At 34.0% G+C, this 13,261-nt stretch overlaps 1 protein-coding gene across 2 annotated transcripts in view; it reads right to left on the bottom strand.

The window, feature by feature from the left end:
• Nucleotides 1–13,261, bottom strand: part of GRID2 (glutamate ionotropic receptor delta type subunit 2) — a 1,226,675-nt gene that overhangs the window by 309,270 nt on the left and 904,144 nt on the right. For both annotated transcript variants that reach the window (XM_087826562.1, XM_087826560.1), the window contains exon 10: nt 9,997–10,194. In XM_087826562.1, the coding sequence (XP_087682688.1) occupies nt 9,997–10,194 (198 nt within the window). The remainder of the gene's footprint in view (nt 1–9,996; nt 10,195–13,261) is intronic.

The raw sequence follows: 13,261 nt of genomic DNA on the forward strand, positions 1-13,261 counted from the left end.
ATGAACACGGGAGGCGCAGAAAAAGATGAAGAGCTTCAGGATGCCCTGGGGAAAAATTTATCCTTATTTTGAGTTTCCATGAAGTGAAAATTTATTTCCACCACTTTCATGATTTACTAGAGACCATGAAGTATTTTTGTTTTCCCAGCTACTCGAAGAACCTGATTTCTGTTCTTTACTAATGAGACTCTATGCATGTGACTTTTCTTTTGTTTTGTTAATTACATGCATGTCTTCTGGAGGGGTACTGGTCTTATCCCCGCCACTAGATAGACTTCACAACATTTTCTTCTCATGGACCGAAAACTTTGAAACTTGGCTAAATATTCCTCTTCACCCCAAAACCTACCAGTTTCCTAACAGATTTCAGTATCATTGTAGATGTCTCTTACAAAAACCATTGTGGGCCATTAAACAAAAAAAACAAACAAAAAAAGACTTTATTTTTTAAAGTAGTTTTGGTTTGCAGAAAAGTTGAGCATAAAGTACAAAAATTTCCCATATACCACCTTGTCTCACTGGTGTGCCATACCTCCCCCTACTGCCCCACTTTTGCCCATTATTAACATCTTGTATTAGTGTGATACATTTGTTACAACTGATGAACCAATGCAGACATTATTATTAAATAAAGTCAATTGTTTATATTAGGGTTCACTCTTTTAATAGGTTTTGACAAACCCATAATATTATGTATCCACCATTACAGTGTCATACAAAATAGTTTCATGGCCCTAAAATTCTCCTATGATCCACCTATTCATCCCTCCCTCTCTTGCCTTATTTTGGGCCATTTTAAACTCCAGTTCCTTTTGTCTCCTCAAATATTCTATGACCCACAAGGTCAATGTCTATATTTCAGTCTCTGGTCAACTCTTTCTCTCCTACTAGATCTCTTATATTTTCACTTATACTTCATCTGTTTTTCAATCTCATATTTACATTTTGATTAATTTTTCCAAAATTTTACCCCAGTCTATCTTTCCAATCATGACCATGCTTTTCCTTGAACATTTTAGCTTTGCTTTCATCTCATTTAATTTCCTTGACAAGTTTATCCACCATAACTCAACCTTGATATGTATGTTTTAATCTTCCATCCCCTTACACTGGACATTTATTTTCAGCTGAAGAAAGTAACACTATGGTGCAGACTAGTAGCAATGAAAAGTGGCAGTCTTAGATAAACTTCAGCTCAATCCTCAGCACCACTGATCCATCCTTTTATCTATTTTGATTTAGTATCACTATCACTGCCTTCAATATCTAAGTCTCCCAATCTCTTGTAGACTATTACATAATACTTGTTCCCATTAATGTCAACAGACTTCACCTCCTATTTTTATCAAGAAATTTGAAGCAATGAGATATGATCTTTCTCTACCTCCCAGCCTATTGCCTATAGATTTAAGGATTACCAGACACATTCTCACAATGTTTGTTTGCTTGTTTGTTTTTCCAGTATTAAAGAAACATCTTTACCCCATCAAAATCAATTCTCAGTCTAAGATTTTTATTCTATCTTCTCTGGGATCTTTATCCCTCATATATTAACTTCCTTTTCTTATATTAAATTTTCCTTTATTTTCCTTCCTCAGTTTATAATTATACTCAGTTTTCTCTTAATTGGAAAACAAACAAAATAAAAAAAACTCCACCCAAACCAATAACCCTTTCAACTATTATCTCTTGCTCATCCAAACTTTCTGAAAGAATAATATATGCATGTTATGTTAAAACATGTGACTCCAAGTTTTTCCATAATCTTTTGCAAACTGGTTTCTTTCCCTACTGTGCTATCAAAACAGTTCAGGCTTAAGTTACCAACAATCTCCAAATAGCTAACCTAGTGGATATTTGGAAGTCCTATGACAGATATTTTTGACATTGCTAGTCACAGCTTACTTTTTGAAACTCTTTTAATCTAACTGACCTCTTCTCCCATGGTTTGGCCATTCCTTGACTTATTTATTCTCAGTTGTTTTTTCTTCACAAACTTTTCTTCTGCTAATTCTTAAGTGGTATCTTTCTTAGGGCTTCATCCTAAAATCAGCCTAGTCATCTTACTGTATGTTTTCAGCAATCTCATGCACTTTCGTGCCATCAACTACCACTCCTAGGTCAATGACTCCCAAATGCATGCCTCTTACTGGGCTTTTTTTGTTGAGCTTCAGAATCTTACATATATGTGAATTTCCCCCTAGCCCATCCAACTCATCCTACTCTAAACTGACCTCATCCCTTTCTTCTCTAAATCTTTTTTGGCAATCTCCTTCATGATCAGTTACACATCATCTTCTTATTCATTATTCACATACTATAAACTTATAAATTACCCTTGAATTTTCCCTTCCCTTCACCTTAGTCACTAAATTCTGTTAATCCTACCTCCTTTATGTCTTTAATTCCATATTTTTCACCCCATTCTTATTATTAGTACCTCTGGACACAGTCTCATCACTTCTTGCTTGGAGTGCTACAAAAACCTCCTAAATCTTGGCCTGCTTCCCATGCTATTTTTCACCTTTCTCTCTTTCCTTAGATTCTTTTATCTGTCAGTAGACATCCTTTGCTTTCTGCTAATACCACTTTACCTAGATGTTTACCACTCGTTATTCTCTACATACATATTTCCTCCTTTAGAAAGTTTACCCTTATTTTAACACCAGGGCTTTCTTAGTGTTCCATTCATGCCTGTAGCATTACACTTTCTGTATTGTACTGTAATTATCTAGTTCAATGCCTGTGATTCCCATTGCACTAAGATACTCTTAAGGGAAAGAACCAGGATTTATTTATCTTTATGTCTCCAGTGCCTAACATAGCACATAGTACACAGAGACCATCAATGAAAAGTGTTTGTTACAGATGTTATTATCTTATTACACTTGCATTCCTCCACAGTGCCTTGACCATGGCATTAATTGGTATGCGTTTAAAAATATTTTTTAAATCCCCAAGTAAATATATGTTTTCTATGTTGAATGCATTAATAAATTAGAATATCTATGATGGAAATATATTTACCTTTTCGAACGAAAGACTTGCTGAATTTCATGTCCACTATGTAAATGAGGAAACCCCTTCCATTTTCATCTATTTGTTTACATGAGTAAGGCTTCTATAAAATAACAGATTATAGCACTCTAATCTTGAGGCTAACCCCTATCTTAGTTAAACAAAAACCTAATATTTTTTTGTTTGGTTTTTAGCCATGATACTCAATTCCTTGAAATCCTTCCACACAATATGTAGAAAGTCGCTGTGATCTATCAAGAAAATCTTTCTAATGATCTAGCATTTGACAAATTAAGTTCCTCTTCTTTCTTTAACTTTTGTTCATTATATTTTTACATGAAACCATATGACTTATAAAAGGATGGTAGTGACACCAATGCTTCCATTGTCCCTTAGTTTGGTGCTTCAGAGAATATTTGCACCAAGAGCCACATGTCATAAAAAGATTTTACATGCACAAAAGAGATGCCCTTATTTAAAAAGATAAAAGAAGGTAATTGTATAAGGAATGATAAAAATAAGAAACACCAGAGTCATGTTTTCAGACATATTATTTCTAGAAAAGATTACTTATAGGAACTAAGAATATGGAAATTTATTTCCTATCAATCTACCTGCACTGGTTTTCCCCTTGGAAGGTCTTCTGATACCTAAGGTCTGACTACCCCACTTTGAAAGCTGCTGACTTAAAAGAATGCTACCCAAAGAAGGAATTAAATAATACAACATCCAGCTGTCTAACTCATAGTCTTCTTTCTTTTTTTCTTAATTTTTTGTACTTTATTCTAAGCTTGATATACTTTTTATTTCCTATATAAAGTTATTTGTGTTTTTCTTACTTCTGCTCCCCCTCCCTCACTTTTTGAATCCTCACCTGAGGGCATTTTTTCCATTGCTTTTTCAGAGACAGTGGAAGGGAATGAGAAATGGGGGTCGGGAGGAGGTGAGAGAGAAAGAGAGACATTGGTGTGAGAGAAATACATACATAGACTGGTTGCCTCCCACACATGCCCCGACCAGGGGCAGGGAGTGAACCCACAACCCAGGTACATGCCTTTGACCGGGAATCAAATCCAGGACCCTTCATTGCATGGGCCGATGCTCTAACCACTTGGAACACCTGCCAAGGCTGTTTTTCTCCCTTTAAACCAGGGGTGGGGGGATAATTTATCAGTCACATTAACTCACCCTTAACATTTTCTCCTGTACTGAGCAGAACATATCTCTCATTTATCTATTTCACACTGAAACATCTTTTGGCCATATCTGTGTTCTCATAAATTTTAAGAACACATTAATTGCAGAAAGTTATAAAAGTAGTGAAGCACATAAGAAATGGAGGAGACTTTGCTCTATTTTTAGTTTTTGAATAGACTCCACATATACATTTAGGCAATCATTTTCTCTCTCTAGCTATAATTTCCTCTGTAAAAATTATGTATGTACTAAAACCCTGACACCTAGTTTTAATAGGGAAGCCCTTTAACTTTCAATTGACCAACTCTGAAGTCCTAGTGCCACCCCTAGAAATCACTGTGGAATAATGATATAAACTCAGAAACTTTCCATGTTTCCTCTTGGACTCTTTTTTAATGTGACCTGTCTGTCCATAATCATCATTATGACAAAGATGCTGAGAAACATTTTAGTTTGGGTTTCCCCTTAGGAAGACAATTAACTTTGTTCTTTTTAGAAGTCTCGTCATGGATGGAGGTATTCATTGGCAATATTTACTATTATTTAAAATATACCTAAATTCATAAACATGTTTACTCTAATAAAAATATACAACAATAATTACTTTTTGGGAGCTCTGTCATAACATTAAGCCATTTCAATGGTGTTATTTTACTTTATAGCAGTTAATAAGCCTGAGAAAGTTTTAATATAATGAATCTTGTTGGGTAACCAAATTACTTTGTGATATTTTCCTGCATTATTATTTGTACAATTGAACCAATATTTTAAATTGCTGAAAATTAAAACTTCCATGTGTATTGGTAATAGTCAGAAAAGTTAAGGATAATTTTTGTAGCCCAGCATCTTGGCAGTCATTCTGTAATGTTCACTGCCTTCTCTTTCTTCAAACGTTATCTTCCCTTGGCTTCATGGCGCCACGTTCTCGCACATTTTCCCTCTCTCTGCCTGTTCCAAAGACTCTTATGTTCACTTATCCCCCCTCACTTAATAAGTGTTTCTCAAAACCTAGTCAGAGTGGCTAAATATCTTCTGAATAAAATAAAAATCTAGTTGCAATAAACAGCTTTATAGTTTTTCTGGCCAAAACTCATACATTCATTAGTTAACTTCTTTATGCCTGAATTTTTACTTTGTAAAAGGACCCAGAGAATTTTAAGTTATCATATAATAAACGCATACTCTTACACACAAATGAAGACAATTATATCAGTTGTTTATGAAGAACAACATACTATTGCTTGTTTGGTTGTTATGCAATAAATTCTTAAAAAGTGAAAAGCAAATTATAGTTGGAAGTGATCTTTTCATTAATATACTTGTAGCCCTCACTTCATAGGTATGGAAGCGAGTCTCAAAAATTTAACTGGAGCAAGCACACAAACCAAATTAAAAGCAGCACCAACATTAGACTAATTCTAATGCTTTTTACTGATAACGTGCATTTAGCAAGTAAAGCTTGTTAGCATAATAACTCTTAAAGATTTAATCCACTTTCTCTATAAAATAAATTTGTGTAATGCCTTTTTCTTTTCTTTACCCTTATTTTGACATATTTGCTAATCTGGGTTCAGAACTGGTAGGACCCCTCAGTAACACAAAGACAGAACATTGGGTTTGTAGGTTTACAATAAAGGAATATTTATAATTGTTTTAATAAGAGGGATGAGAATTGATCATTCCCTTTTTAAATAAAATACTGAAAGTAATTTCTTTCAATTAAATTCAATACGTAATTGAATCATTAAATAACTTGATCATAAAAAAGTGGTTTGTTATTTTTCTTACCACCATCTTAAAACTTATTTTTTTTCTTTTCCATCTCTTGGAAACAACTTAGATCCTTTATTTTTCTGCATAATTTAATAATTTCAGAAATAATTTCAGTTCTGGCAATGATGGAATAACTTTTATTGGATTAACCCAACAAATAATAAATATTATAAATTCTGAATCAAATTTTTGTAAAAATTAAAAGGTCTGGAGGTTAACTAGAAGCAGGCAGAAACTGTAGGGTATTAAATCCTTAAAAATAGTAACTGCATGGAGTGAGATCCACTTTTGTATGGTTTATTCACTGTGGACCCACCTCAGTTTAGGTGACAAGAGGGAGCTAGAGCACAAGCAGAAAGTCATCATCTATTAGATTAACATGTTAGGGGAAGGAGTTTCAGGCATCCAGGGTAGCCAGAAATCAACAGGGTAATTGAAGAAAGAAGGGGACACCGAAGGAATGAGCCCTCAGATCTGTATATAAACTACCCTCAAAGCCTTGGCTGACTCCTATACTGAACATGCATAAGAATGACTAAAAAATTCAGTAGAAAGCAACATTCATAAAGCTAAAAGAGCTAAAGAACAAATTACAGTTGTTATCTAAGGGGAGATAGTGATTAAATTTTGAGTCCTTCTAAACTAGAAGGGCTTAATGAAAACAATAGCCTTTCCAAAGAAACTCCAGAAGACTATGCTTAAGAATACAGGGATTGCCAATACCAAGGGATTTGCCCTAGGAACTAAGGTAAAATTAAAAAAACAAAACAAATACAACCTGCCTTAACAATGTGTAAAACCAAACATTCACAAATTCAAAGGAAACAGACAGTAATTTAACAGCCTGAGGAAACAAACATCAATCCTTTTCAAAGTATACATTTCTCAGAGACAATCTCAAATCTCAACACTGGATCAACCACAGTGTTCAGTTCCAATCAAATGTGAAGAAGCAGGAATATAAAGAGCTATGAAAGTGTGACCTATGAATGATAGGAAAAAAACAGTCAAATATAAATTTATCATGAGATGGCAGAGATGTTGAAATTGTAACAGACAAGGACTTTAAAGCAGGCATTATAATAAAATATGATTAAAGACATAAGAAAAGGTGGTCATAATAACTAAAAAGATGGGGAATCTCAGCAGAGAAATGGAGATTATTTTTTAAAAACTTAAATTCTAGAACTGAAAAATAAACTATTTAGAATAAAAATGTCACTGAATGGACTTAACAGAAAATTGGAGATTGCAAAGAAAGAATCAATAAACCTGAAAGCAGATCAAGGTAAATTATCCCATCTAAAAGAGAATAAAAAAATTTTAATAAAATAAATAAGACCTCAGTGACTTAGATACATTAAGAGGTATAAATTAAACATTCTGTAAGCTCAACTTAAGAGGAGAAAAGGCAGTAGAAAAAATATTTGTAGAAATAATTGTCAACATTTGCTAAATTTTGTGGAATATATACCAGAGGCTCGGTGAGCTCTTAGCAGGACTAAATACAAAGAAAATCACATTTAGACACATCATAGTTAAACATCAAAAGTAAAAAGAGACTGTATATTTACACAAAAAAATACCACTAGGCCTTAAAAAAGAAGGAAATCTTACTCTTTGCTACAGCATGGATGAACCTGGAGAGCATTATGCTAAGTGAAATAAGTCAGTCAGAGAAAGATAAGTGCCATATGATTGCACTCATATGTGGAATCTAATGAACAAAATGAACTAACAAGCAAAATACAGACAGACTCACAGATGGAGAATAGGCTGACAGCTGTGAGAAGGTGCTGATGGGGAGGGGGATTGAGAAAAAAAAAAAAGAGAGAAAAATACTCATGGACACAGACAATAGTGTGGTGATTGCAGGAGGGGGCTTGGGGGGATAAATGGTGATGGATGGAGACTTAACTTGGGATGTTACACATATAATACAGTGTACAGATGATGTGTGGTAGAAATGTACACCTGAACCTATATAAATTTGTTAACCAGTGTCACCCCAATAAACTCAATAAAAAGAAAAAAAATAAAGATTTTAAAAAAAGGAAAAGATAGTTGTATAAAAGGCACTGCCTCACACACCCACACACAAAACAAAAACAACCCCCAAAAACAAAAGTATAAATCAGGGGTGGGGAAGTTTTTTCTGTCAAGGTCCATTTGGATATTTATAACATTATTCCCAGGCCATACAAAATTATCAACTTAAAAGTTAGTCTGCTGTATTTGGTTAAACATTTAATTGCATTGATTGAATTTCAAGTCCAACTTGCATTTGCCTTGGCAGGGCCAGACCAAATGATTTCTCCGTCCATATGGGCGGACATTCCCCACCCCAGGTGTAAGTAATGGTCAACTTCTCATCAGAATCAACATTGAGCAAAAGACAATACAGTGGTATGTTTAAAGTGATGAACATTAAAAAATAAACATTCATGTGTGGTGATGGACTTACTATAGTGATCATATTTCAATATATACACATATGAAACCATTATGTTATGCACCTGTAACTAATATATGTCGATTATATCTCAATTTTTAAAAATTTATTATTGCATAAAAAATTGTTGAATGATAAGTTTATTTTGATTTTTTAAATAAAAGGTTGCTCTTGATATAAAATCACCGGCCTTGATTTTAGAGATAAGACTTTACTCACAATTCCCCACTAGACAATTTAAATATCTGAACAAGAGTATATTTTGATTATAAGCGACTATCTTCTGAGACTCCCAGTGCTCTTGTTAAATGTTATTCAAAACCTGCAATATCCCTATTTGAAAACACTAAGACTAAAAGTATCTAAAAAACACACACCTGTCAACCTGGAGTTTGATGCATACTACTAATACTATTCAAAAATGAAGGCACACAAAAACATTTTAAGGTAAGCAAAAGCTGAGAGGACATGCCCCTCCTAGGACCGCACTTCAGGCTCCTCTAACGGAAGTCTTCAGGTTGAAGTTAGTGATACCGGGGAGGAGCACACATATGTAGGAAGGAACAAAGCGCCCCAGAGACAGCAGAGGAGCAGCCTGAAACTGGAAACTGTCTTCAGTTCCCTACTTGTACCTTTGAAAGACAACTGATTGTTTAAATAAAAAACTGTGGCATTTTACTGTGGAGTTCACGAAATATAAATGTGTGACAACAATAGCACAAAGGGTAAGGTGGGTGTAAACTGAATTACATTGCTTCAAGTTTATTACTTTTTAAATCTGAAGTGGTATAATATTAACCTAGATAGAATGTGATAAGTTAAGAAGGCACATTATATTCTTTAGATTAACCACAGACAAATAAAACTACAAAGAAATACAGCTAAAAAGCCAAAAGAGAAAATAAAATCAAACACTAAAAACATTCAATTAACCCAAAGGAATGCAAGAAAAGAAGGGACACAGGAAAAAGAAGGACACATATAAATCAAATAGTAAATTATAGACCTAAACCTGACTATTAACAATTAACCAGGGAGACATAATAATTAAAAATGTGACAGAAATACAGATTAAGAAATGAAAAAGTTTAAACACCTCTCTGAGAATTGAAAGACCAAGGATAAAAATATAAGTGAAAATAGATTTACCGTATTTATATATCCTAAAAGTAAAAAATGATTAGTTCCTAACTGATCAGGTTTTTATTTATTTATTACAAATAATATTGTGTTTTTAAAAGAAAGCAATGACATGAATTGTGTTTGTAAACTTCATCATGTGCTGTATACTGACAAAATGTCTGGAGTATAAATTTGGCAAGGTAAGTCTTTGTTCTAGGCACTTTTCTATCATAGGAAACATTCTAAAATCTAGCTTTACTTTGTCATTAATTTTCCTTCCAACAAAATTCATGAAATAGTATTGGCTAAGACTTTGGCCTCCAACACCACCACTTAATGCTTTGCCTTGCACTTATTTTGTATTAAATTAGCTTCCAGGGGTTATATTTCAACCTTTAGATACATGAAACATCAATAAATAATTAAATGCTTACCTTAAAGACTAGTTCTCCTACCAAGCCATTCCATGTCCCATCTTCCTGTGGGCTTCCATACTTGTGATCCGGTGCAACATAAATTTCATAGTTAAAACCCAGGTAGTTAGATAAGGCATCCAAAACATCAATGGAGAAGCCCTGGTATTTCTTCGGCTTACCCAGGACATTTTCAGAGACCATTACAAAAGGTTCTTCCTATAGGGAAAGAAGAGAAATCCTCGATATCAATCTATATTGTTCCTTAAAAGCAAAGATTAATTCTTCAAAGAGTTTTACTTACAGTCTAAAAATTGCTTGTGCACTTTGGGAGAATTAACTTAGAAATATAATTTGTGTGTTGTTCACATAACTTGTGTGTTGTTAATGCAGCCTATTATTGAACAGTTTTTAATCACCCAATTTTGTGTCAGCTCTCATTTAATTACAGATGCATCGTTTAACGACAGGCATACGTTCTGAGACATGTGTCCTTGAGTGATTTTGCCATTGTTCAAACATCATAAAGTACACTTACACAAACCTAGACGTTATAGCCTATTACACACCTAGGCCGTAGGTCTAGCCTATTGCTCCTTGGTTATAAGCCTGCACAGTATGTTACTGTACAAAACAACACAAAATTAAATCAAGCACAAGAGAAAATGATGCAATCAACACACTTAGTAAATACAAGATGTATGAAGGTGCTGCAGATATAACCTGGCATACTGTTTGACAGCAAATATTTATTTTATGTAAGTACATAGAGTACACCATAAAATAATGATAAAAAGTATATTACAGTAAGTGCATAGACAAGTAGCATAGCTGTTTATTATCATTATCAAGAATTATGGACTTCACCTAATTGTAGGTGCTACACTCTCATACAAGTGTCAGCACAGTAGGCTTGTTTACACCAGCGTCACCACAAACATGTGAGGAATGTCTTGCACTAGGACGTTTTCCACGGTTACTAGACAATAGGGATTTTTCAGCTCCATAATTTTATGGTACCACAGTTGTATGTGCAGTCCATTGTTGACTGAAACATTGTCATGCAGGCATGACTGTACTAACGTAAAAAATTAGGTGAAAATGACTACGAAACTTCAGGGGCCATGATGCATTCGCCTTGCCATCTCAGGATCAATCTAAGATTCATCCATAATAAAATCATATTAAGGAAACCATAAATTGATTGTATCTATTCTCAGGCATTTATTATCTATATATGTCAAAAATATGTATAATAATAATTTAACAGATATAATCTACATAAAACTTTTTGAAAAGATAAAAAATTCTAAGAACATATAATTTAGCTAAAATTGAAAAGATCACATTTCCTGGGCATTGTTTTGCTAAGTCAATTTGAAATTTGGATATAAAGACACATTTCATTGCATAAAATATTTTCCTTACTATTGCTATAAAAAATTCACTTATCTTTTTGGTAATTGTGTACTTTATAAATTGAGCCAATTGATTTCTGCTTTCAACTCTTTACATTTTTTTTTTAATCCTCACTCGAGGATATTTTTTCCGTTGGTTTTCAGAGAGAATGGAAGGAAGAGAGAAACATGGATGTGAGAGAGACACATCGATCGATTGGTTGCCTCCCACTCACGCCCCGCCGGGGACTGAGCCTGCAACTGGAATCAAACCCGAGACCCTTCAGTCCTTGGGCTGACACTCTAACCGCTGAGCTGAACCAGCCAGGGCCCATTTTACATTTGTTGTCCCTTTACAGGTAACAAATACGCCCCTTTCACTTTTTAGAACACCTGGTGTTAAGAGAGTTTTGGAGTTGGAAACATGCTGGCAGACTATTGAAAATTAGATAAAATAATCTATTCTTTAATTTCCTAAACTTGTTCAGAGATCTTTCTGCAACAATAATATTTACAAATAAACATTTATAGTGTATATAGTCCATCTAGCCCTCTGAGCAGGTTAAAGTCTATCCTGAGTCTAAGTAAAAATACCCCAAGTTTTTATCTGTGGATCGTTTTCTTTAGGGACTCACAAAAAAGCCTTCAATGAGTTGTAAAATAATATTTGCTTTTGGCTTTTACTCAAACATTAAGCAAATGCCTTATAAAACTACTGCATCTATTATAGGAATTTTGCCCACCACAACATTCAGTTCCCCCTAAAACTTACCATGAGATAAATTTCTGAATTGTTCTGAGCCAACAGAACTTCATTTTGTTTTAGTAATGCCTTTTTATTTATTTATTTTTTATTGTTCAAAATATTATAGATGTCCCTCTTTTCCCCCATTGACCCCTTCCACACTGCATCAACTCCCCACCCCAGGCCCTCACCACACTACTGTCTGTGTCCATGGGTTGTGCATATATGCATACACATTCTTTGGTTAATCTCTCTCCACCCCCCCACCCCCCATCCCACCTTCCCTCTGAGATTTGTCAGTCTGTTCCATGCTTCTATGTCACTGATTCTATTTTGTTCATCAGTTTATTCTGTTCTTTAGATTCCACATATAAGTGAGATCATGTGAAATTTGTTTTTCTCTGCCTGCTTATTTCACTTAGCTTTTTTAAATAATGAAATAATGTAACTAATGATTTCAGAATCCCTTTTCACTTTGGATACCCAGAAGATGAGTTCTAAGTTTGATGCTCATCTACAACTATGTTGGTGTTATGATATTTGTAAGGCTTTGAAAATCTTGATTTTCTAAACAATGTTTGATGTTTTCTTTTTTTAAAAAATTGGTCTTGTTTAACTGTTTATATCTTATCTTTGTGCAAAACAAATAAGGAAATGAATAGTTAGATAAAGGAGGTGACTGCTATTTGTTCCCTGGCAGCTGTTCTTCCTTCTTCACTAATTATACTTTTTAAGAAATTTTAGCACTACTAAGAATAAATGTCCACAGTCTCCTTTTAGACAATAAAGGTGAGAGACCATGTGACTAATTCTGGACAATTCGATATAAGCAGGGTGCTTTGTGCAACTTCTTTGTGTCTTTTACACTTCTCTTTAGCGATCTTAGACCACATACAGTACAAAAACAAGACAAAAGTGTATGTACTTGACACTTTAAATGCTATAACAGAACGACTAACTTTCTAGGGTTCTAGAATGTAAGAAAATTTTTGCTATCTTTTTTCATTGTAGTTAAGCCCCTGATATTTTTTCCTATCATAATAGTATTTGATGCTAATGAACATTGATAGATAAATAGATAAGAGGTTTTGAGAATAAATGAAAATTTTTAATAATACTGACTTGTTTAATCTAAATGGTATCA

This window comes from Miniopterus natalensis, chromosome 1 (assembly GCF_054644295.1).
Source record: "Miniopterus natalensis isolate mMinNat1 chromosome 1, mMinNat1.hap1, whole genome shotgun sequence".
Taxonomy (NCBI): Eukaryota; Metazoa; Chordata; class Mammalia; order Chiroptera; family Miniopteridae; genus Miniopterus; species Miniopterus natalensis.